We start from the raw sequence: 25,043 nt of genomic DNA on the forward strand, positions 1-25,043 counted from the left end.
TCATGGGCGGCCTGCAGGTTTCAACCAGCGATTTTCTCAACGGAGATCACATCAATGCGACTCTATCAGCTGAAGCAGTGGTCTCTCTTGCTGAAAAAGACGAGTCCCTTTACGTAGCACGAAAGAGTATCGACGACAGGAGCAAAGCAGACGCAGTGGAGAAGACCCTGGTTGTCTTGCAAGTGTCATGGATGGTTACTAATACAGTGCATTTCTAGGAAAGCATACCGTCTACCGTTGACACTTTTAGAGATTCATACCATGGTACATGTTGTTTGTGCGTTTATATTGTATATATGTTGGTTCGAGGTAAGTGCTGCGTTATCCGTTCGCCTAGAACTCAATATTGAAGTGAAATAGTGACATATGATAATTTAGAAACCGCTAGACGTGTTGAGTCCCGATGTCCTAATCTGCTCAAATATTTCTAATCGTCGGGATACTCTTTTAAAACTTCTATTATCTGAAAACGAGGCTGCACTTGCGAGCTGGGCTAGATCTAAAAATGGGGTTATAATATATATATATCTCCCCAGGACGAACATTACAACCGAGGTTTACTGTTTAGAGACGGTATAAACTTATCGCTTGATAAAAATATACTTGCAGCGATTTTCTGCGCTTCTATTCTCGATAGTGTCGCTTCATGGCTCCTAAAGGTGGCAGTCTTTCTACTCCCGGCATTGTATGGGGGTATACATTTAACAGCCTACATTTTATGTCACTTAGTGCTCCAAGATTACCATGAGCTTGTAGTTACTAATAAGGAATACAGTGATACCCCATATTTAACGACGTCCTACAAGAGCTTGACTTTCTAGAAGGAGGAAACTTACGGCAGCGGTCTCTGTACGGTATATATATATCACCGCTTTGGACAATTAATATGATCGTAGCCCGCATTAGCTAGCAACAACATCGTTGTCTTGCGTCTCTATGTGGCGGTCACTAGATCAAATAACTAGCAAGCACGGGCAAATTGCATTACTATGGTAAAGGGGGCACGCACGCACAGTAATATATTTTGAAATCCACTAGCAAGATCATAAATAAATCCTACTGTCAATATTTGGAATATTACGAGTTATTAACTTGGTAGATATAGCTCCATCATTAACTGTCAACGTGGATGTGCCCATGAAGTCGTAAATCCGACCCGTCGCGTATTATACCTCGTCATTCAATGTGGTCACAACCAACCCCGACTACAGTGCCCAAGTCTGCACCGGCCTGACAAGTGGCCGCTTCCCCTTAGGATCATCCGTATTCCTCCTGTGCCTAGCCGACCTCTCGCGTTGCCTCCCCTCCATCCGCTTCGTCATGACCCGCTGCAAGCTCATCGGCAAATCCTCCGGCATATCGTCCCCTCCGTGGCCACCATTCGCAGTACCGTCACCGCCAGTTCCCCAGAGACTATTTGACCGGTGCCTCAATCCAATACCGTCACCGCCGCCTCCCCAGAGACTATTTGACCGCTGCCTTAACCCAATACCGTCGCCCATGTCTATGCCCGCAGCCGTGCCGGTAGCAGCGCCGTGAGAAGGCATCTTGCCGAGCGTGAAGCCCCGCCTCCTGCGCACGAAGCTGCTGCTCCTCCGGCTCTTGATCTTCTGGGCTTCCTGTGTCTCCGCTTCTGCGGCTTCTGCCGCGGCTTTATTCCGATCTGACTCGCGCTCCTTGATCTTCTTGACGTACTCGTGGAACTTGGGGCGTTCTAACATTCCGCTGCGGAACGCGTTAACCCCGACCAACAGCTTGGCAAGGTCTACCAGCTCTTCTAGATATTCAATGATCTCCACTATGACAAGGTTAATATATCTAGTTAAAAGCACTACAGGTTCATGTAGAGGCCGAGTAATTTGGCGCATAAGGCGATAGGAAAAGGGGTGACGGTGATTCCGAAGGACTACTTACTAACACCGGCGGAGCTGGCATTCCAGGCTAAGAAGCTTTGCCGAGTCATCGATTTCAAGACATGCGCCTGGAGAGGGATAGATCCACTCGCCAGACTAACCGGAGTCTGGACGCCGGAGTTATATGCTGACTTAATGTCTAGCTCAAGCAAGAGTTCGCGGACTCGGCTGATGTATCGTAATTGTGCCACACGACTAGATGGAAGAAATTGTGGGAGAGGTAATCGGGTCGTCAGGGCTTCGTGAACGGCGAAGAGAGTGAGCATTATGCTAGCCGCTACGTTACGACGGTAAGGTAGGACCTCCGTGTTTAGCTCCTCAAGTACGCTGCTCCCATAGGCCTTGCGAATATGCAGCATATTGTCCATGCGGTCGATTATTTGGAATAAGACGTAGATCATCTCGCCGTAGATCAACGCTTGCCCGTTAAAACTTCCCTTGACCCTCGGTTCCGTGAGACAAAAAGGTAAGAAAGTGCGGGCAGCAGCAAGGGCTTGTTCGGCCTTCTCCTTGGCGTCCTTGAAGTTCTCGTTGAGAGCGCTGGATTTGATATCGATATTTCGAGGTGAATCTACGCCCACAGCTATCGATGCTTCCATCTGCGATATCTGCTGGATGCTCGAAGCTAGGGACTCGACGAGCCTGTCTCGAGCTCGAACAGGGAAAAGGAACATTTCGACTAGAAGCGCAATCGTCCCACCGACGAGGAAGCATACCATTCGTTTAACAAATATCTCCCACGCACTTTCTCCGACCGGCTGAAGTATTGTTGCTAATAGCTTGTTAGAGTTATGGATAAGTTCGGATGTCATGTTAAAATAGCTACTTACCAAGCCCCACCACTGACATACTAACCATGGAAATTATGCCTGTTTTTACGTATGGTGTACCGAGATGGATGTAAGATGATGGTATAATGCCAAATACGAGAACAACCACACCGACAATTCGGTTTCCTTGTCCAATTTCGTAAGCAAGAAATCCAACAACACAGCCAAAGATGACCCCGAAAACCCTCAGAAAGAACCCCTGAAATGACGTCCCCACTGAGACTTCGAAGACGAGAACCAGCTGAAGAGACGCCCAGGATCCACGAACAGCATTATACCATGCTATTTGATTAGTTATTAGTTAACAGTTTGTTACGTTTGGAGATGGCATAATTACCATTCAATGATGGCACGAACGCCGGCCACGTAACGATAAATGCTGCTACACACATTTTAAGAGCAAAGGCGAGATCGTCGGAGTCGGCAAAGAACTCAACCATATCAGCAGCTAGTCCGCGTAGCCACATTATTCTGCTCGTTTCAGACTTCTGGGGACCTTTTCGTATCGGGATCTTGCCTTTCTCGGGAACAGTAGGTTGCTTCGAAATAGTGTGACCTGTTTCTTCATCTTCGGTACGTCTAAGCAGTTGTTCTTCACTGTCATCTGTGTCGTCACCGCGTCTTCCGGGATCTTCCTTAATACCGTGGCCAGTCCTTGCCTCCTTCCTCGCATCCTCCGGGAGAGCGTTTATGTCACGTTCGCCGCCACTTGTGAGCCACTTCTTCCAACCAATTTTAGGCCAGTAGAGCCGTCGACGGCCATGCCGTGCTTGTCTTTTCTCAACAAGAGCTCTAGAATGTCTCAACATCTCGCTAATCTGGGTAGCTGCATGCCGTACGCTAATTAGGAACGACGAGATTAAGTGTGTTTCCATCTTCGGCGTAATATCACTCTACGGTTACATAGGTAGTTAATATAAAATACGATCACTGAAATAATGGAGAATCATCGCGAACATACCCGTGATTTTCGACCATGCTGTATGGAGGCTGCGTGCTCAAGAGCCGCGGCGGAATCGTGGTCGAACTGCGTCAATGCTTCCACAAACATATTGATTCTAAGATCAATTTCTTCCATGCTAATCCCCTTAGGAGTTGGGGCACCCGATGGGAGATTTGGTACGTCGTAGCAATAAGCTAATGCGCAGATTATGAGATGAAGAGCAGCTTGTATCTGATGTTGGAGGCTCTTGGTCGGGCCACGAATCTGACTAAGAATATGCTCGAGGAATTCGATGTCGCCGGACTCTATTTCTCGAATTGGTTTAACAAGCTCGAGGTTTCGTGTATATTTGGATTTCCTCTGTGACTTTTTAGTCTCGCGCCCCGACTTATCGTCGCTATCGCTCTCAGACTCGCTGTCCGAGTCGGAATCGGAATCAGATTCGGAGTCTTCGTCGTCGGATGGGTTTTCGCTCGGCGCATCTTGCTCGTTCTCTTCATATTTATATCCTGCTAGTGCATATTTGCTCTCGCAAGCATTAATAAGACAGATAGTTACTTGAACGAGGCGTGACATCAGAGTCACACTAATAGGCTTCAAAGACCGCGGAGGGAGGACCGTATACACCAGCTCGAAGTTACTCTCCGCTTGAGCTTTCTTAGAGCTACCGAGCTGAGCCCTCAACTTTGCTTTCTTCTCGGTCAAGGCTATGAGCCTAGTACGTAAGGTTGTCCAGGCTTCTTTCTCCTTCTCAGCATCCCCGCCATCTGACTTTCTGGTATCGGACATGAACCAATCTCCAGACTCTTGGAAAGAATCGATGGTGGCGCATAATGATTCTATCGTAGATCTACCAAGGAACCCACTCGAGAATTCGGGGAAGATGGTAATGTTTACGAGCATGATAACACCAACCGCTGTAAGGATGGGGTACGCAATATGTGCAACGATACCAGCTGATACGGATGTGGTAGCACTTGTTAAGATAGTGATGTTGATGAGCAGGAAGAAAAACACAAACAAGAATAGCCTCGGCGCCCAAGAACGTAGGACACCATGAAGAATTAATGCTAAGGTGAAGAATATAGCCCTAATTGACCAAGCTCCTTGAATATTGGTATGATAGACAAGGCTCGAAAGATATAGGCCTAAGATACTCCAAGCGATCCCGACGAAAGTACCGAGGATAATGAGTATTAAGACTTCAGCCATCTGGCCAAACCGCTGCCCAGGATGTCCAAATACCGAGGCCATAGCGCCGAGATATGTCGCCTGGCCGTATACAGCAATTACTGCCGGGATAAGCCCAATGATCAAATTGATAGTGATGCATATGGTATTCTTGATCATTCTCTTCCAGAGATTGTTCTTCTGAAGATTCGACTTGACCGTACCCTTCCATTGCTGAAGTTGTCGCTGAAGCTTCCGCTTCCAAATCTGGATTATTGCCATGGTCCCTGCGATGATTCCAAGACGAAGCCCACCCGTAGAGGATATTTCGATCCAGGCATGGTAATGAAGCTAGAGCCGGTCAACTTAATTAAGTAAGGTATGTTACTAAATAGGTAGCTTAGGACCTATACTCGTGACTTGAGTAGTATAACGTATTGGCTGTGAAGGTGTGTGTAAAGGTGTGTGTCTAAAAGATGCAAATTGCATATCTTGACTGTATCTTGAATAATCTAGTGGTACAGAAAAATGACGGCGTGCTCCTAGCACCACTCATCATTCAAATTGAAGTAAATTGAAGTCGTCGTTAATAAAAAAGCTAAGGTAATGATTATCGGCCCCACTATACCCCCAACTGCTACTTTATTTGGCTTGGCACTCTACGAATGATATCATCCCGAAACAAGCGAAAACGTCCCATCTTGGTTATCGGCGGCTTGTGTTACTGTTGCACTTGCAGGGGTAGCTGAGCTCAAAATACATATGCACTAAGGGCATGTACAGTAACTAGAATAATAGCTTATATATAGTGCGCTAATAAGTACTCGATACTTCTTTGATCGCGGGGTTCGCGTAATAATGCGAGTATCAAAGAACAACTCCGAAGTTGCATGTTGCTTTGCTGCCAGTGAGATGTTTAGCGTCAACTTCTAGCGACTATCTTCAGTAATACCACCAATTTGTCAGAGTTCACGAGCCTTCGGGCTGTGTACCGTCGAAATGGCTCCATCAGCAAATCTGACTGTAAGGCTGTTCTTGTATTGCTTGATCCCATAGCTGGGAAGTCGTCCGTTTACAACACCTAGATAGCTAATGAACCACTTGAACCTGTAGGCGAAGCTGAAAGTCCAGCTGAAGCTATCCATTGCACGGCTGCGCATGGTGCAGAAACGCGATGAAGCTATGGGGAAGACCCAGAGAAGGGCAATGGCCCAATTACTAGAGGTTGGTAAGATCGATTCGGCGAAGATAAGAGTCGAGAATATCATTCGATCCGATATCACCACAGAACTCCATGAGATCCTTGAGTTGTATTGCGAGTTGCTACTAGCGCGGGCTGGCCTCTTAGAGGGCAGCATGTGCGATCCTGGACTGGAAGAGGCAGTGAAAAGCATCATATATGCTGCCCCCAAGACAGAGATCAAAGAATTACAGCAGGTACGCGCACTTTTGGGGGAGAAGTATGGCAAAGAGTTCGTATTGGCGGCTATGGAAAATTCAGATCAGAAGGTCTCCGAAAAGGTCGTCAAGAAGCTTAGCGTCACTCCACCTCGAGAAGAGCTTGTCCAGGGTTATCTGGAAGAGATCGCAAGGGCGTATGGGGTCAACTGGCCGAGGCGAGCTAAGGATTTGGGCGAACCACCGGAGTTCGTTGACGACGATACGAGCAATAGCCCAAGCGGTGGCCAAGCACAGAGGGCCTCGGGGGCAGCTCTTCCTGATGACAGCAAAGCCACGCTGGAAAGGGAAGCGCTGATCCGCGAAACACCTCCTCGATCCCTAGGACTAGATACCCCCGTACATGTTAATCCACCAAGTCCATCCACCGATAACCCTCGGCCTAGAGTCACGTTGAACTCGGTGGAACTGAAGCCCAGTCAGAAGATGATTGATGCTGGCATATCAAAGAACAGCGATAGTAAGAAGGATGGGACGAGTGTTGATGAACTAACAGCTCGCTTTGCTGCTCTAAAGCGTTAATATGTCTAAATGCCGGACTCTAGAGATCTTGAAATCCCGGGAAGACATTTCGCTCTTCGATCGAGCTGCCCTATTTCTCCTTGATTTTATCTTACGGTTCATCCCTTACCAAATGACATAGTTATCTTGTAGTAAACCTGCTAGCTACCTACATAACTACGTGTGCCTGAATACATCGACACTAGTTTTAAAAAGCATAATGTTATAAACGCTCAACCCAGTTTACACCACAGTTGCCATATAAGTTAATAGTCGAGTTAAAGCATTTAGGTAGCCAAGATCCAGACTTTAGAGTAAGATATCTACATAGGTGTTTGGGTGTGTGTTTTATGCACGGCGTAGGGGATACATCAGTACATACATACATGTAGGCATCGGCGGAGGGTAAAAGCCCAAAGATAGATACACGTACATGTAGGAGGTACATATTCAACTGCACACCTACATGCAGGCGGTTGCTGGAGATGCAGGTGCTGTTTCCAAGTTTATCAGTCGTTTATATGCGTGGAGTACCTGCTATAGTCTCCTAGGCAGTTACCCAGGTAGTTACACCAGACATATGTACGAATCGAACATAGTTCCTACCTCTTCTTCAGTTATATGGGGCTTAATTAGCATGCAGGACTTGCCCATAGTGACCCTGATCGGACTCTTAGTCTCCTTCCAACTTAATTTCTTATGGTATGTGTATGGGTCTTTCTTTCTTTGCACTTACACTCGCATCCTACCTTCTCGTCTTAGTCCCGTGAGGCTTGATTCTTACTCCCTGATTCATATTCTTGTTAATCTTTTCACTAGACGGGACACAAGTTGCCACTCTGAATCTAGGACTCCCCTTTTTACTACTTGCATCTCAAGAGCTGCAGCCTGGATTCATCGACAACAAACAGGAATCACATCGTTTTTGCAACCGTTCTTTTCAAAACACAAACCCAATCGTATCCATCTGATACAACACATTTACTCTCATCTCTCTCGTACTTTCGCGATCCTTGTTATTAAGATCATCATGGATCTTCTGCCTAGCCTGCAGACACTGGGTATAGATGACCTGGCTGATATTACTCTCAACGAACTCGAGGATAGAATTCAACATGTACACCCCGACCAACTATCCAAGCAGGACGTTCTCCAAGTATTCATGAGATGGCTCCATGAACGAATCAAAAAGGACATCCAACAGAAGTCTTTGTTGTCAGAATTTGCCAACCTGCTTTTGACAGGCGGGAAGCTGCAACAGGGGCCATTTAGTGAAGATGAGATCAAGGAAGCCCTCAAAGAATGGCAAAGTAAGGATGCTGTGGAAACCCCTGCAAACATACGTAGGTATCAGATGGTACAGCTAGATTTCCATGAGCTATTTGAGCAGGCTAGGCGTGGCTCCAAGCAAGAGAAGGATTCGTCCACGAGATCAACCTCAAATCAGGAGGGAAACTCCTTAGTCCGTCTGAACAAACTGATTAACTCTCAAGATATAGCTGAAATGGAAATAATGGAATCGACAGCTCCGTGGGTACCTGGCAGGGGAAAGCAAAAGACGGGTGCCAACGAAATTCCTCTAGGGCGAAAGGCCGGTCTACGGAGCAACTTCTACAACGAGATCGTCAAAATTAGGGAAGAGAACGAGAGGAAGAGCTCAACTAAGGTTAACAAAGCACCACCCGTAGAACAGACGGCAAGGTTGAGTTCGAGGGACGCAACTTCAATGGAGGCTAGCCCAATCAAAAGTTACGAGCCCGTCATATCAGACTATTCTTCGCTGAATATGCCTCCCTATTTAACTACATCTCCCCCATACGGGTATATTTGCAAGCGTTGCGATCAGCCAGGTAATGAGATCCGATAGAGAAGGAAAGCCCTCTCCGCTAACTTTAACCATAGGACACTGGATTCAGCTTTGCCCTACTAATTTGGACCCGAAATGGGACCAGCCACCTCCGCATTATTATCGATGTGAAATCTGCAAAGTATCTGGCAGGCATTTTGCAACGTTGTGCCCTCAAAACGAGTATGAGCTCTCCTTAACGCAGCAGCGTCTTCGTATTAAAGATCAACCAAAGACGCCTGCGCGAGAATATCCCCATTGCCGAGACCGTTCTCCTTTCACGCCATCTCCCCGAGGCCGCTCTCGAAGTCCCGCGTACCATGCACGACGTAAAAACCATGGTGCTTATAGACAAGACAAAAGCCCGAAGGAGCGATCCTATAATTCAGGCGGCCGATACCGATCGCACGACGACCGTAGAAGTGTCTCGCCTTGGACAGCGCGTGAGCGCATGACTCGGGGGTCATATCGTGGGGAAGAATCTCCTCGCGAATATTCTTTAAGTAGTTATCGTCAGAGACAGCGTTCGACTACTCCGCCTCGCGAACATCGAAAGCGAGTCAAAGCTCCTCCCCTCGAAGAACGACGCCGCCCGTTCTTAGATTTAAATAAGACCAAGAAAAGGGCGGATGAGGGGAGGCTTGGATATGATAATGATGAATTTATGGGTTCGCATATTTCTCTGATAACGCCAAAGGAAACTTCCCTTCCCGAGAATCGTCTCTCAGATATGGTTGAAAGTAAGGATGAACTGATGGTAGACGCAGCATCAGTCCCTAAAGACACGGCTGAAGAGGTTGAGAAAGCTAGAAAGGAAGCAAACGAATTCCTCGACGCTCTCGCGGTTGAAATTTTAGGCAAAATGCAAGCTCCTCTTCTTACAGACGATATGCCTACCAACGATTCCACATATCAATTAGACGAGATGAATATCGACGGAAGTAAGAAAGATGGTGGCCTTAGTAAGGGTAACCTTGCCCCAACGAAGGTCGCAGACCAGCACCTCCAGAGACTACCACTCCAACCTAAAGCCATCTCCCTCTTTAGCGGCCGTACAATTCCGATAGTTCATACCGCCAGGGAGATGATCGAGGAGGCCTAGGAGCCTGTGTACCTTCTAGGACAACAAGAACATCAGCCACAGGGCGAAGTATTTGAGATGAACGGGCTGTTCGCTCCCCGTTTTTTTCTCAAGGTGGTGTAGCGGATACACACATACCATATCATAAGCCACGGAAGAACTAAGACTATTCTCGAGATTTCGATCTGCGCTTCACAAACACCCCGATACTAAACGTATCTAACCTCCAAGCTGGACGATAAAGTGATAAACACCGATATGGTGGTGGTGGTTGCGGCTTGAGTTCTGTTCCTTTTCGTACTTGCGGGACCTTCCGAATATACATTATGCGTTGTCTTTATAGCATCAAGCTCTGCGACCATTTTTGTCCCCTTATCCCGTGCTTGCTATACATATTGCCAGGACGCCTACGCATTTATTAAGACAGGTGTTTATATGCAAAGGATGCTGATACTGAGCTTAGTTAATGTTTCCCGTTTCCATAATCATAGATCTTGCTGAGATAGCTGACGATTATATCTTAGCTATTCCCAGGACTTAAATGAGTCAGACGGAGAGCTATCTAAGTACCAGCAGCATAGCATTAGTTCATAGCATTAATTAATTTAATTTAATAAATGTTGCATTAACAAGACTCGGAGGTCGTTGAACCGTTCGTAGGATATCAAGCCACATTACGCGATGAATACGACGGCTGGTCCGGGATCCAGGAGGAAACAATGCTTAAATAGATATGCGTGCGTGCTCGCGAGAGTATGACCTGCTGCCCAATTCCAATTTTGCCAAAACGCCATACGCCTCTGCCTAGCAGAAGAGCTATTCGCAAGCTCAACCTATCCTATACACAGGAATTCTCTGCATGTTTATCTTCCTCTGGGCACCCCTCTAGAAACACTTCAGACTCTTTCCTCGGGTATCCGAAACGTGCTACTCGAGCTTATCGAGGTGCTCGAGGCGGGTGAGGACGACCTGCTTGCTGGTCTCTTCGATCTCGCCGGCGAGGAAGACCTCGTCGAGGATGGCGTAGACCTTGTAGAAGTTGAAGACGAGATCGAGCTCGCAGACGTTACCGAAAAAGGCGTCGAGGACCTCGACGAAGAAGTGGATGGCCTCGAGGTAGGCGAGCTCGTTATCGTTGGTGTCGACGCAGGCGCAGAAGAAGAGACCCGCGTACCGGCGGTATACGATCTTGTAGTTGCGGAACTCGACGAAGTTGGACTGGTATTTTTGGTCGCGCGGCGCAACTAGGCGGTGCACCTCGCCTTTCAGCTTGATCTTCTCCTCGTCGCTGTACGGCACGTACCACTTCGCTAGCCGCGTCTTGCCTCTGTTGTTGGGTGGTTAATATCGGAGGTAGGGGATTGGTAAATTGTTTGGTTGGGCGATTGCTTACTGTCGGTTCTGTATTAATATGAAGGACAACATCTTGGACCTCGACGCGGTATCGCTATCCGAGCGAGGATGGCAATGGATGTAAGTTCGAGGTGAAGGTTCTCCAGGGGTTCGTTTAGTGGTGGGGACTTGGAGTTTAGTGGACGTTTAAGAGCAACGCTTGGCTGCATAACAGGTATTATTTAGGTACCTAGGTACCTACGGGTGTGGCTTGTAAGGTCTTGTATGGCCCCTGAGATTTATTAAGAAGTACGGATGTACATACGATTCTCTCTTTTACTTTTGACAGTCGAGTTCGAAACAACTCCTAGATTTACTTTTACAAAACATTAACTAGTCAAGAATAGAAGCCATACTTATAGATATGCCATGTCTATATTTTCAACTATATCAATACAATTTCACATTCTACAATAACACTCCATCGTCTTGCACAGCTGGCCCTTAGATATCAAACTTCTCACCCACCAGCTCCTCGCTCAACTTCCACAACTTCTCCGCGAGCTCCGGGTCCGTCGCCCATTCCTTAACGTCCTTGGGATCAGTCGTCAGGTTAGTGTTCTGCAAGAAGACGCCCTCCTCCTTGACCAAATCCGGGTCTAGAGCTGCGCGGAGAGTCGTTCCGCAACCCTGCTGCAGCGTCTTGTACGGATCGACGACCCACTGCTCAGCGATCGTCCTGCCCGCGACCTTCTGCGCGGCATCGTCCAGGATCGACGTTAGGTGCGCGCTGTCCATCTGATTGAGGTAGTGCAGTAGGTTCGTCTGGATGTTGCCCGGGTGCACGGCGAAGGCGCGTATACCGCGCGAGGAGAGGCGCTTGTTCAGGCCCACCGTGTACAGGATGTTGGCGCTCTTGGATTGTCCGTAGGACGCGAATTCGCTGTATGAACCCGGCTGCGTGAAGTTCGGGTCTTCGAAACGCACACCCGCGATCCTATGCCCGGAACTAGTGAGGTTGACGAGCCTTGCGCCAGGTCCGGCCGCGATGATCTTAGGCATGATCTTATTGGTCAGGACGAAGTGGCCCAGATGATTAGACTGAAATTGCAGCTCTAGTTTGTCCTCCGTCAGCTCGAGAGGAGTCGCCATGACGGCCGCGTTGTTGATCACCACATCGATCTTGGTGATCTCGGGGTCGTCGAGGATAGCCTGCGCTGCCTTCCGGACGCTCTTGAGCGAGGTAAAGTCGGCTTGGACGAACTTGGTCTTAACACTAGGGTTGATATTTTTGATGGTGTCGATGACGGTTTGCGTCTTCTCTGGGGAGCGCCCCACGAGGATAAGTAGAGCTGGGGACTCTGTGGCAAGCGAGGTGACCGTCTCGGCACCAATGCCGCCGGGGCTTGGGCCAGTTAAGAGGACTAGATGATGTTGTCAGTCTATCATACTCCTAAAGGTGAGGGAGCATACTTACAAGTTTTTCCCTTCACCTGGTCAGCAAACTTGTGAACAAGTTCGAGACCTTCGGTATTTCTGTCGTAAGTGGCCATTATTGCTGATAAGTTTATCGCTGATAGCGTTGAGTAGATAAATGAGTAGATAGATCTAGTTGGTTTTAGATAGGGCTGTGTGGATTTATCCTTGGTGTAGTCTTGTGCCTTGGAATGAGTCCTGGGATATTCTGCTTCATCGTCGAGATCTATATAGTCGCCAGCTGGGGCGATTTGAAGATGTCGCCGATGCTTGCATTGAGACTCTAGATGCAATTCTTAGTTTTTTCACAGGCTGCCATCTGCATTAAGCGGTCTTAACCATGATAACCCCGGGATGACTTCATCTTCTACATACACGGAATTCATAGGAAAAGTCTCCGAAGATGCCCCTTTAAAGTCTCCGAGCAATTAGGCCGTGTAGTTGCCCGTTGAATATTGCAGTGTTCAATGATATGTATACAAATTACCTATGCTAGTGATTAGAATGTGGCTGGCGTCATTCAAAGGAGGCATAAACGCATGTCAGTATTTCTAATAGGAGAAAACCCGGTCCTGCTACGTTAACTCCAAACCCCGAAGACTTTGCAGATGATAAACCATTGATATAAAAGCAATAGAATATGATTGGCAAATAAGTAAGGATTTTAACCTAGAGGAACATGCGCCGCTCATATTATTTTAGCTTATAAGTCAAATGATGACAATTGCCCCCAGCTTAAACTTAGTAACAATATATTTATAAAAAGCCAGTAGTTTCCAGGTACATAACCTTTTGACGTTCGGGCAGGATATGGCGGGGAGAAAAGAATGACTGTTAATAACAGATAGTTAGTTAGTTACAAGAACTAAAGCCCGGATTTAAGGCTCTGCTCTGCAATTAGTGATCTCATAATAAATCAAAACGGACGTGTTTACTTGTAATACTGAAAATAATATTCAACATATAAGAGAAATTATTTTCGACATCATATTAGGCAATTTACTAGGTATCACCAAATTGTCTCGTTAACTCTTGTTCAACTCTTTCTACGTCAATTGTAGGCTTTCATCTACATCAATAGGTGTGTACCTACATAAGGTACCTATGTACAGATCCGTACCTCATATGTAAGCTATTGCAGGGGCTAGCCCTGTCAGGTACAGAGATACTTCGTACTTCATATGCACATGTATGAGCAGACGCGTAGTGTAAAGCCACAGTCGAATAACGATGAATGCTCTGTGGCGTAGCTTGCATCTGTAGATCTAGCTCTAAGCTTCCGATTGGTCAAAGCGGGTTTGTTGTTTTAAGATTCAAGATCCCATGTAAGAACTCAAGTCTACTATAACTGGCTTTCACAAGACAACATCTGCGTAAATCTTTTCTAAGCTAAAAGATTAATGCATCCGTGTTCTTATTGCGTTAATATCATCCATTCTAAGTATTATCACAAGTCGTCTCGAGATTTTATGACGCTTTGATGAGATAGTCATCTTTAATCTTTAACATTGCGTACTTGGTGGTTTAGCCTCTGTTCGTCCAGGCTTGGTTGTCGGTTGTCGGTTGTCAGTTGTCGACTTACACGGCGATTATACGTTCTAACGACTATACAACTTGGCAACTATACTATTGCCGTATGAACCTTTCGAATCGACAAGTACATGAATACAATGATACATGAGCTCTTTTCGAAAGCCTTAAACGACTAAGCCATCACTGAATTTACAGACTCTTTCCTCATTCTCTAGAGTGCTCTTCTCTTCTAAATTCACGATAACTACCTATTTACTTGACCTATCATTCCTACCCTAGGTACTTTACCTAATATTTTCTCATTTCTCTTTCCCCCAACCCTACGAGGAAGCAAAAGTTCTCTTTTCAGTCCGGACATCTTGATCGATGCGAGTGTTCCTGCCTAACGAATATACGGGCACTATTTTCCCTCTTCTACAAATACATTCGACTCGTCTTCTCGAACCACACATAGCCTTGTTCAACTCCTCTCTTCTACCGCAATGAATAACCCCTCCCCCTCATCCGCCATGGGTTCTGACGACGAAATTTCCACTTTTCGTATCGTGAAAAGTGATGGAGTAGTATTCTCTGAAGACCGCGTGGGACTCAAAAGAGCATATCCAAGTTCCGAAGATAACTGGCTACGTAAGCTCGGAGAGATGTTAGGCTCACAATTCTACCCTAAATCAAGTTCGTCAACCGCGTGGGATAAGATAATAGAGCATACTAACCTTCGTCAGACTACAAATTCGTCTTAGAGGCGTTCCCGAGGAACTACACTCTCCGACAGAAATTCCGAGAAGGTATGTCGACCTAGCCCTGTGTTTTATTATGTATAGGTATATGTACTTATGGAGACAATTCTAGCTAAAAGCACTTCCGACGCGGCCTCTTCAGATACAGCCGTAGGCAAAGGCGCTTCGGATTGCTACCTATATGGATATCCAGATCTCGGGACCAAAGGCCGTAGTAAGGCCACGCTCAAGAGCTACAGATCCCCAGCTGAATTCTTTGACCACTTGTTGTGGTTGGTAACTGATGGCGAAGACCGATCCAAGTGTTATTGCAAACATTGCAAGTCACACAACGGTTCTCAAACAAAGACACCGACTACAAAGGCTCAGGTTCCGGCTAGATCTGGCCCTGCCGCGAAACTGTCGGGACCACTCGGTGGTAATTCCCCAGCACAGTCCGCTACAACGTCTACCGCGTCCAGTCCGGCACCCAGCGGCCCCTCAGGAACCTCAGTAATCTCAGGAACATCGGGAACATCAGCCCAAAGAGTCGCCTCTGCCGCATTGACAACGCAAGCAGCGACAAGTCCTGCCCCAGTGGTGATTCAACATGACGAGCCTCCACTCTTTAGGGAGGGAGAAGTCGTGTGGTACATCTTACACCCTTCCTTCCGCTTGGGGCTTGTCATACAAAACCTGCCTAGCGACCCAACTACTTCAACTCCTGCTATGCATAAAATAAAGCCTTTGTCGCACTCGCTAAGAGCCCTTGGAGATGTTATACAGCCCGAGGCTGATATGAGGCCATTCCTGGCGTTTAGTGTCCCCGCTCCTCATCCAATCCTCGACAAGTTCGCCAATCACCCTATAGAAGCGATCCCGTGGGATGCACTGGAGGCCCAGGTCAGCAAGATAGACGGAGCACTAAGCGTTGAAGCCTCTAAAGTAGGCGCAAGTCGTGTCGACCACTCGTATTCTCTGTTCAACCCCCTCATGGACGCTACGCTCCAACCTAACCAACAGAGTTTCGGTGGTGTGTTCTTCGGCTGCGAAAAGATCTGCACATTCGAGGCCATCCGAGTACGGCTCGAGCAGGCTGAGCATCCGGAGTGGGATAATCCCGAGCTTCCTTTCGCTATGGTGGTTAGGAAAATCGTGCTGGAGGGAACAGATAAGGGAGAAGAGCTCTTCTTCCACGGCGACCTCTGGCTTCTGCAGGAGACCGACTCGCCGGTCCACGGAGATACACTGAAATACGTCACCCAGGCCATGGTCCGCGAGAAAATGTTTCGAGACAGAGTGAAGCACACATCGAACACACATTTCGAGTGGGTCCTGATCCAGAATCCCATCAAGAAGTCCGAGGCGTACGTCCGAGGACGGTTCCACGAGTCCGAGAAGCTAGGCCCGTTGCTCGATACAAACTGGACCGCAACAGTACAGCAGGGGCACTTCATGCCCGCCCATCACAAGTCTCTGAACAACCGCGGCGACTCCAAGAGCTTCAACGTCGGCCGAAAGGAGTCGCGTTCGGATACATTCGCCGGCATCTTCCCGCCAGGCACCGTCCTGTCTTTCGGACCTGACGTCGTGGAGCGGCCCGGAAACACATACTATCCTCATTAGGTAGTCATGCAGTACTGCGATAGATGAGACTGTGGTGATTGCATGGCCCTCGTTTAAGGTTACGATGGATTAGCTGGTTGGCGGCTTTGCATATCCAGCATAATACCGGCGCTGGCAATGAAGTTCGCCTTCTCGGGCGGTAGAGGCAAAGGCAGGGCACGATTAGGATAGGGGGAATGGTATTATCAATCATGTTTTTTTATTAGCTTTCTTTTTCTTTTTGGACTCATCCTCTAGTAGTAGAGTTCGTTACCTGCCGACGGGATAGTTTCCATGTTTATTTTGCAGTCTGTTGTCTACTAGGCCTTTTTTTTTCGCTTTAGTACTAGCAGTTGTGGTCTCGTAGGAGTTTGGTCTAACTCTCTTAATTACTCTAGAATCAATGCAAAATCTTAGAGTTAAACCTGTAGATGCCTTTATAAATATATCTTGGACGCAGGTTTAACTCATGTCGTTTAACTTCCTAGTGATACTACTTGAGAGAATATCCAGGGCGTCTAAGCTGGCCGTCTGAGTAAACGTGGCATATTGTTCCGCTATCCCGTGCCTTATCACACCAAAATTCTGATTTGAAAGGGTGTTTTCTATGTATACATCAAGGAAAGTCAACGTCATACGCGACATTTCTAACGGTGACTCGTCTCTTACGAGATACCTAGAATGGGTTACCTACATGGTTACCCTGTTGGTAATCCACATAATAAAAAGCAATATATCAATACCATAACAAATTAACAATACCACCTTCATCTGCACCAGGGTAAGCAATATCCCTACAGAAAAACTCGCCGACGGATAAGCATGTTAGCGACATGTCACTTTACAGTTCCTCGCTGACGATATGTAATATATGACGACCCGACAGGTTGGGTCCGAAAACACGTCGCTAATCTTAGGTAGTTTCCGATTAACTACCTAGAGCGTGTACATACATAGACGAACTCCACGAACCCGTTGCAGATATCTATGTAGAATACACTACGCATCAAATAGGGCGGACCATATGTAAGAGCCCGCACCCTGACGGCACGGAGTAGAACCGTACGCGCAAGAGTTATGGTCGTTTATTCTATCCGCCCGCCTGTCTATCCACCATGTGGTATATTATGTTTGTGTATATGTATTAACAAGCCTGAACCAACGCCCCCCAGACCCTCCCCCATACCGCTTCGCCTCTTAGCAAACACCCCCAGGAATTAGTAGGATAATGCTTGTACGTACATACGTATCTTAGTCCCCCTTACGGACGAAACTCGAACAGCCTTGCTCGCTCGCTCGCTACCTTGCATCGTATTTCGACTTGCGAGGCTGCTACTACATATGTAGGTTAGCGTCGAGCCTCGGTCGATCGTCCCCCGGGTGGATACGCAATAGTGTATGTATGTAGACCACATCCACCTAACCTAGTATGTATCCAGTTGCTATTACGTTGCGGATTCGAACGAAGGTGGTATACTATGATATGAAGCGAGCCGAGAGCAGTCCGGCATATTAGTATCGACGAAAAAAAAACATGGTCTAAAATATCTAAAAGCCGACCTTGTCGCGGAGAGGTCCGCGAGGCTCGGTCCGTCTCTCACTACCCAATCTACTACACTATGTAGGTTAACTAAGTGTACAATACGTTACATAGTGTATATCCCCAACCGCTCTAATCAAAGTCCAGAACGTACGCGAATTGCATGCATGCATACTATGTACCGGTATGCTCATTACCATCATTACATACATAGCCAAGTATATTCCAAGGCTACGTCACCTTTCTCCCTTCGCTTATTTTAATAATAACATCAGGTTATTTATTTTTATCAGCGAAATTTTCGGACTTATGTACATATCCTCGTCGTCCTTGAAATTCAAATCGGCCCGTGTCGTAGCAGTTTGTACGGGGATAAGTTACCTACAATAGCCCCGTGCGTACGTAGTAACATACACTAACTACCTACCTACATATGAAGAATCAATGCGCTTTTCATAGTGTTGCATACCTTACGGAATACATATCGACATACACACCACTCACGTCTAACATCGAGGTGGTTGTCTACCTTCCTTATATCATATATCATAGTAATAAGGATTGCCGCGATGGGAAGTTGGTGATAAAATAGCCACCCCGGATTGGACCGGGATATCACAATACCCAGAAGTAGTAAAAATTCTGGTCTTGGCATTTTCTATCACGCGAATGATGTAACATCCCATCAGACCCTTATCGATTTCGACATCTCCTCGGACACGTTTTTATGAGAAATGACGGCGGGAATAACGGGCGACTGGGGGGATGACGTTTCAGATGAGTTACTTGGCGGAAGGATGGCGGCAGTTTCCGTTCGCCGCCTCGTGACGGCCCTCGAGGAATACACTAAGGGCGATCAACGTGATTTGAACGTGGCCGGATCGGCAACGTGGGAAAGAAAAAGTCCCCCCCCTAAGATACATAGTGCGATATGTTGGAGATCTTGGCCGACGGCGTGCATAATATGTATATGTAAAGGTGTATATTGCATAAATGACAAATAACAATTCAACTGCTTTTGCACAAAACGACATGTTCAAATTAACATGTCCGCTAAACCCAATTGAAGAAAAAAAAAAGGGGACCGTAAAATCCCCGGAACTAACTCCTTTAAGGTTCTCGGTACCACAAACGACCATCGTAAGGCGCAAACGTTTACTAGCTCGGAAGTTCCGAAATTTGAACCTAGGCGAAACAGAGAATAGGCCATCCAGGCTACCGGGTCGCCAGCCAAAAAAAAAAAAAAAAAAATCTGGTCGGCGGGGTCCGGGTTACCCACGGTCGCTCCTATCAATTACACTGCCTACTGTACGTACCTAACTCCTCGTTTCGCGGGTAGGAAGCGGAAAGCTTGTCGCAGATCCGCATCGTCAAAGACTTGGAAACCATGGTACGGGCCAAGATGAACAATCGGTAGTCACGGAGCAGATTCCTAGATTTGTCCTTCTATTTTATCCACTTCCCACTTCGCCCAGCCAGCCAGTCCAGCCTTTCCCAGAACGGGGGTTCTACCCCCTCTCGCCCCTGTCAAGAAGGAAAACCCCGGACTATGTTATGTACCTGGGTTCGACGTCTTCTGTCTTCTTTGCCGTCCCCAACCGTCGGTATGTAAGGTACCTTCTAATATGTACATTAGGTATATAGGTACTTTCACAATACGCACTAGGTACTACATATGTATAATTTTGTCAGCAATTAGGCAGTTAGGTTAGGCGAGGATGAAAGCTAGCCAGGTTTCGTTGCAGCAAGAATCGCTAACTTCAACCGATGCGACGTATAGCGCGTAACGCCCAACAGTCGAGCGCTTAAACAGCGAGGGTAGCTAGCCTGTTAGCCTGCGATCGCCTTGCTCCTTTCGATTACCTACCTATTTATACTATGTACGTAAGCAAGGAGGGTGGCATACATCCATTTAGTTTTATTCCACCAAACTTCTCCAGGTACTAAGAAAAGCCACCCGGCCCGAACGGCTGGTTTAAGTTGATAACATCCTATTTTTCGGCGCTTTGTACATATGTGAACCCACAGGGACGGAATGCACCTCTACGCCCAAACGCCGAGGCTCATATCGGCGATACCAGACAGTTACGTCGACCGGATGCCGGAGTAAGCGAACCGAAGCCGAGGACTTTCTAATTTGATTAAATGGTGTATTGCATCTATGTAGAGTAATGAAAAGGATGATAGAAGTTGATGTATTTTTAGTGCGGCGCACAGGTGGATGGCTTGTTTATGTAGTCAGTCACGTTGACCGCAACTTGCTAGGTCATGCTTTGAGATAATAGACTAATTTGATATTGGTCCAACTACTCAGTCATGCAAGCAAGACTCTTTTCATGCGCTTTAGTAGGTAGGTTGTGCCCCAAGATTGCGTCACCTTATTTGGGGTGTACTTGAAAAGCTGCGGTTGTAGTTGTAAGAAACGCCGCATACCCTCCATTAGAGCGATACATAAGCATTTCTCGTTACTTTCTTATGCGAGTGATCGAAGGAACATGCGGTGCGACCAGCAATCCAGCAATCCAGCAGGACTTCAAAGTGGTTGGAGTGGGGAAACAGAGTAAGCTTAAACTTGTTAGGTACCTAACCTAGGTTGAGTGGAGATGCAATGTAACGAGAGCTGCGAGTCAGCATTATGGGCTTGAATTGCCCAATCCGAAGAGTTATGCTGCCATGCCCGAAATTGTCGGATCGAACGAAGACTGAGATTAGAAGTAGAGCTAGCTCAATGAGCATCAAAGAGAACGGACTTTTTTATATATGAACTATATGGTAAACGTATATTTCTCGTCTCGATATTGTAGTGCCGAGATCGACAAGAAAGGTAATTACATTGTCATTGCAACTCAGCAGTGAAACTATCAACTTAGTGCCAGTTGCCATGTGCGCCCATCTAACTCGCGCACAATAAACGTAGTTATTTATCTTCAGAGTACCAATGTATGTGTCTAATCAATCTTCGTAAGGATAGGAAGTTGGAATAAATTTAAATATCAACGCGTGCTTAAAGGTGGTATAATGCGGCTCATATCGTAATTCGTTGCACATAATGTTACCGTCGACAGATCCGATATATACACTTGGTCCGAATATGAAGGGTTGTGGAAATGTAGTCCAGTCTTAGGTACATGCTGTGAAGCAAAATCAAGTCGGGAGTAAGATTCGGTCGGGTCGGGATTCTCGTCCGGTTTCATTTAGGCTTATGAAGTATGCTCGAAATAGTTAACTATCCGCAGTCGACAGGGCCGCCACGCGGAGTCGGAGGGTTTCCAAAATATCGGGGTCTGGTTCGGGGTCGACTTTCCTAGGCTTAACTCGCGGGCAATCGGTGCACTTCTTGTGCGAACAGTTGCGACATTCGGTCCCATCGTCCGAGTTTGGCGGAAACTTCTTTCTACATTCGTGACAGGCGTGAACTCCTTTAAAGTTTGTGCCAGGTTCGTCATTAGGATATCCATATGGATACTTGTTTTTGTCATTCCTGTGCGAGGTTAGATTACTGGTAAACTGATACGCAGAGAAGGCAGCTTACGGTTCTCTCGGGCAGTCGGCACAACGTTTGTGACCGCAATTGTCGCAAACTCTTGCTTGCTTGGCATGGCCGGTGATCAGGTTATTACACTCGTGGCAATGCCTTCTGACACGCACGCGGGCCTTGCCCTTGTAGACCAGATCCTGCCCTGTCTTACGGGGACGCTTCAAGACAACTTTCTCCGCATAATCGTAGCTAGGGATAATAGGAGCATTCTGCTTGTTCCTTCGGATGGCTGCCTCCCTCTTTTCTCGCATAGCCTGTTTCTCTTCCTCCGTGCGTAGCTTGACAGGGTGCCGAGTACACAATTTACAACGCTTGTGCTTACAACTGGGACACTCATCGCCAGCAGCGAACGCGGAATGGCATTGATGGCACTCCCGGTGAATTCGCATGCGGACTGACTTCTCAATTCGGAGCACATCTCCCTCGGTAGAATGCCATTCACTTGGTTTTATCTCCAAGCCAAACCTAGTACCGAGTTTCTTCGCACGCTCCTCATGAATCTGTATCCGAGGAATCTTGGTGGCACCGTCATACTGCGGTTTCGAAGGCGCAGCAGGTTGGCTAAGGAATAGTCAATATCAGACGCTACAGTATCATATGTGAGTATATTGTATATATTAGAACTTACCTTACGACCGCGGCTGCGGCTGCGGGTGCGGCTGGTGGAGCCCCCTTCTTAGTTCGAGCACTCCATTTGAAAACGGTCTTCACATTATACAAGACCTTTCGTACGCCCTTCCTCTTCTTCGCCTCTCGCGATATGGACCCCGCTGGGTCGGCGGCTGTAGGTGAACTCATGATTCTCTTCTCCTTCCAACTACCTCGGTTGTTCTTGTTGACTAAATGCCGGGTTTGATATGTGAAGTTTCAAGCTGTCCAATCCTATCTAATTTAAGCCGTGCAATTATGTCTTTGCACTATAGATAGAGAATATAGACCAGGAGGGTGCCGGCCCCTATCCTTAATGAAGATCGGTTGACGACTGTGAGATCTGAAGCGAGTAGCTGTGAGGCGGAACGTGTGATGAGTTATAAGCGTTCTGGAATCTCGATATAAAATGTTGCGGCTCAGCTCAGGTAGTCAAGCCATGAAATAGAGCCGAGATCCAAGTGGCCTGTCTTCCTGTGATTACTGTCAAGAGAAATGACAGGAATCCTACATTCAATGGCAAGGCGATGCGATACGAAGAACGCAGAGGTGGCTATGAAAGCCAAAGATCAATTGAGGTTTGTTGTTAAGACCCGGGGTTGATAAACATGAGAAGGAGTTGCGAGGAAAGAAGTAGGAAAGGAAAGTAGAAGAGTCTGGAGAAATGTGGGAATAGCTGGTTTAGTTACAAGCCCATCTGTCCCGGCGCTAGGTCACCCCAGGTGAAGAAGCATTTACAAGGTTAGGTTCAAGGTCCAATCGATAATAAATAGAGAGACTGCTACCAGGACAGTTTTACCAAGACTGCAAGAGCAGTTACCAGGAGCAGCATAAACAGGCTTGCAGGCTTGCAGGCTTGCAGGCTTGCAGGCGTGGTACAACGAATTGCTCCGTACAGGTGGGCAGGTGGGTATCGCCTTTTCTTGGCAGTTTCCACTGACCTCTATGCAATGTAGTATTTTTAGTGGAGTGATACTCCAGTCTCTTGCGGTCCAATACCTCCTAATCGGGTACGATAGTGCTGCTTGCAAAGGTACCACATGTACATGCAGGGCCGCAGGTACTTCGGTCTACTCCATGTGGGTAATCGGAAAGAGTTGACATGAGGATGTACATGTAGATGTACATATCCGTTGCATTACATACACCTACATGTAAGTACCAAACAGTATAACTGCTTGGCTATAAAAGATAAATGTGTCTACATACGTATACGTTACGATCAGAGGGAAGAGTATAAAAAGACATCTTAGAGATGAACAAATGGGAATTAGAAATGGCTAGTGTATATTGCCCACTCTCGGTGTTAGGTCATTAAGTCGCATAGATGTGTAATCAGTAAGAAGGGGGGATCATTGCATTATGCCGGCTGCTAGGTCTAGTATCCCGTCTCGCTTATAGGTAGGTATTGTAAAGTGTTGTATGTCTATAGGGTACTTGATTAGGTACTCGATAGGGGTTGTTCGGGTTGTCTTAAACCCTGACTCCAACAGCCCGGCTTCTCCAATCACCGCTCAAGCCTCCAGCCTTTTTAAAGGAGGCAGACGCGGGAAATCATATACATAGTACCTTCAACCAGCATGCCGGGTCCGTCCCGGTACCTCTCCATTATGTACCTTTTAGGGATAGACAGTGTTAACCCCCGAAATAATATACTCAGTCACTGTAACGACGCGTTCGTTTTGCTAGCTGCTTTTGCTTTTTAGGTACGCCAATGTCAGCGAGGATTTTACTGGGAATCTAATCATCTATCATAATTATTCCAGTACCACGAGTCACCAACGGCGGCACGGAAATGATGATCTAACATGTCCATGACGGGCTATTAGCGAGTCATGTACCTAGGTAATGTACGATTTAGGGTGGACAAGAGAGGAGAAGGAAAAAGATTTAGAAGAAAGAGAAAAGTTTAATACAACGTTCCTCTGATTGTTGAAAATGAGATAGGCAAGATTAGGTAGGTACGATACCTAAGCAGGCAAGGCGCAGATGGTCCGTTGGTGCATTTGAAGTGATTTAATTGAATTGAGTTTATCCCCGCAGTTGCATCAAACCCGGGAGAATGTTGCTTTCACGCATTACGCCTTCACACCGGTAGACGAGGAACCTGATTCCCGAACGGCTGGGCATTGGATATTGTGTATATGTAAGTGCATGTAGGATGCGTGCCCGCTGCAACTGCACTGCCAACGGTGCGTTGCGCTGGGAGAGACGTAGCGGAGCGCGTGTGGATAGGCATATAAAATACCTAATGAGGTACATAAAGTATCGAGGTACGAGGCACATACATGCCTAGGTACTTGTGTACATATATGCAGCTAGGGACATCGAAACTTAATGGTATGGAGTTAGCACCTATCATTGCCCGCTACTTATTGATAGGAGGGTAAGTGCGGGTTATGTGGATTATGGATCCAACCAGATGGGACGGAAGCAAAATACCAATCTTCCTTTCTACTTCTCTCCACTACAATTCCAATATCGACTCTTACATAACGCGCAACCCCCAAAAGCAACCCAGCAACCTAGCACTCTATTAAACTTCGCAATATCCTATCTCATATGTCTGCCACCAGACCCGACTTAGACACTTCTGCAGCAACGTCAGGCTTTAGTTAGACATGTGGTCTCTTCGTCTTCGAATCAATATTAGCAACCTGTCTACCTTAATATATCATTAGTGGAGATCTCGTGGGTTGACTTACCAACAGCCAGCCTCCCCCTTCGAACCCCTAGCCAGCGCATGATGCTATGTACGAACCTGCTTGTCGGTCGAGAATCCGACAAGATGGGAACCATACCCGGGGCTCCTCTCCTCTACTCCATTTTCTACTAGGATCAAATTAGGTATTGTAGGTTAGGTACGTATACGCATACATCCAACCGATGCACGTAGAACGACAATTCAACTAC

General features: G+C 47.0%; 7 protein-coding genes across 7 annotated transcripts; 3 read left to right on the top strand and 4 right to left on the bottom strand.

Annotated features, from left to right (window-relative positions):
• Positions 1 to 1,043: 1,043 nt before the first annotated feature.
• F4817DRAFT_326698 (uncharacterized protein) lies at positions 1,044 to 5,468 on the bottom strand. Its single transcript, XM_049301935.1, has 5 exons — positions 3,705 to 5,468; positions 3,081 to 3,636; positions 2,744 to 3,025; positions 1,915 to 2,685; positions 1,044 to 1,798 (listed from the first exon to the last, which is right to left on the bottom strand). The coding sequence occupies exons 1-5, from the start codon at positions 5,136 to 5,138 to the stop codon at positions 1,206 to 1,208; spliced, it is 3,636 nt and encodes a 1,211-aa protein (XP_049162320.1). The 5' UTR covers positions 5,139 to 5,468; the 3' UTR covers positions 1,044 to 1,205.
• Positions 5,469 to 5,679: 211 nt separating this feature from the next.
• On the top strand, positions 5,680 to 7,116 carry F4817DRAFT_326701 (DUF292-domain-containing protein). Its single transcript, XM_049301936.1, has 2 exons — positions 5,680 to 5,879; positions 5,970 to 7,116. Exons 1-2 carry the CDS (start codon positions 5,856 to 5,858, stop codon positions 6,834 to 6,836), a joined length of 891 nt encoding a protein of 296 aa, XP_049162321.1. The 5' UTR covers positions 5,680 to 5,855; the 3' UTR covers positions 6,837 to 7,116.
• A 729-nt stretch (positions 7,117 to 7,845) lies between these two features.
• On the top strand, positions 7,846 to 9,763 carry F4817DRAFT_312448 (uncharacterized protein; the record flags this gene model as incomplete). Its single annotated transcript, XM_049300126.1, has 2 exons — positions 7,846 to 8,665; positions 8,718 to 9,763. The coding sequence occupies 2 exons, from the start codon at positions 7,846 to 7,848 to the stop codon at positions 9,761 to 9,763; spliced, it is 1,866 nt and encodes a 621-aa protein (XP_049162322.1).
• A 182-nt stretch (positions 9,764 to 9,945) lies between these two features.
• Positions 9,946 to 11,258, bottom strand: F4817DRAFT_326706 (AP-2 complex subunit sigma). Its single transcript, XM_049301937.1, has 2 exons — positions 11,136 to 11,258; positions 9,946 to 11,069 (listed from the first exon to the last, which is right to left on the bottom strand). Exons 1-2 carry the CDS (start codon positions 11,165 to 11,167, stop codon positions 10,670 to 10,672), a joined length of 432 nt encoding a protein of 143 aa, XP_049162323.1. The 5' UTR covers positions 11,168 to 11,258; the 3' UTR covers positions 9,946 to 10,669.
• Positions 11,259 to 11,424: 166 nt separating this feature from the next.
• F4817DRAFT_326708 (NAD(P)-binding protein) lies at positions 11,425 to 13,304 on the bottom strand. The gene is made up of 2 exons (XM_049301938.1): positions 12,552 to 13,304; positions 11,425 to 12,498 (listed from the first exon to the last, which is right to left on the bottom strand). The coding sequence occupies exons 1-2, from the start codon at positions 12,625 to 12,627 to the stop codon at positions 11,579 to 11,581; spliced, it is 996 nt and encodes a 331-aa protein (XP_049162324.1). The 5' UTR covers positions 12,628 to 13,304; the 3' UTR covers positions 11,425 to 11,578.
• A 572-nt stretch (positions 13,305 to 13,876) lies between these two features.
• On the top strand, positions 13,877 to 16,646 carry F4817DRAFT_236573 (uncharacterized protein). The gene is made up of 3 exons (XM_049298977.1): positions 13,877 to 14,755; positions 14,806 to 14,868; positions 14,933 to 16,646. The coding sequence occupies exons 1-3, from the start codon at positions 14,566 to 14,568 to the stop codon at positions 16,423 to 16,425; spliced, it is 1,746 nt and encodes a 581-aa protein (XP_049162325.1). The 5' UTR covers positions 13,877 to 14,565; the 3' UTR covers positions 16,426 to 16,646.
• A 4,019-nt stretch (positions 16,647 to 20,665) lies between these two features.
• Positions 20,666 to 22,960, bottom strand: F4817DRAFT_326716 (uncharacterized protein; the record flags this gene model as incomplete). Its single annotated transcript, XM_049301939.1, has 3 exons — positions 22,111 to 22,960; positions 21,477 to 22,043; positions 20,666 to 21,425 (listed from the first exon to the last, which is right to left on the bottom strand). Coding segments are annotated over exons 1-3 (992 nt in total), but the record flags the coding sequence as incomplete, so codon positions are not given.
• Between the last annotated feature and the right edge of the window lie 2,083 nt (positions 22,961 to 25,043).

This window comes from Daldinia loculata (assembly GCF_022478755.1).
Source record: "Daldinia loculata strain CBS 113971 unplaced genomic scaffold F4817scaffold_6, whole genome shotgun sequence".
In the NCBI taxonomy this organism is placed as follows: Eukaryota; Fungi; Ascomycota; class Sordariomycetes; order Xylariales; family Hypoxylaceae; genus Daldinia; species Daldinia loculata.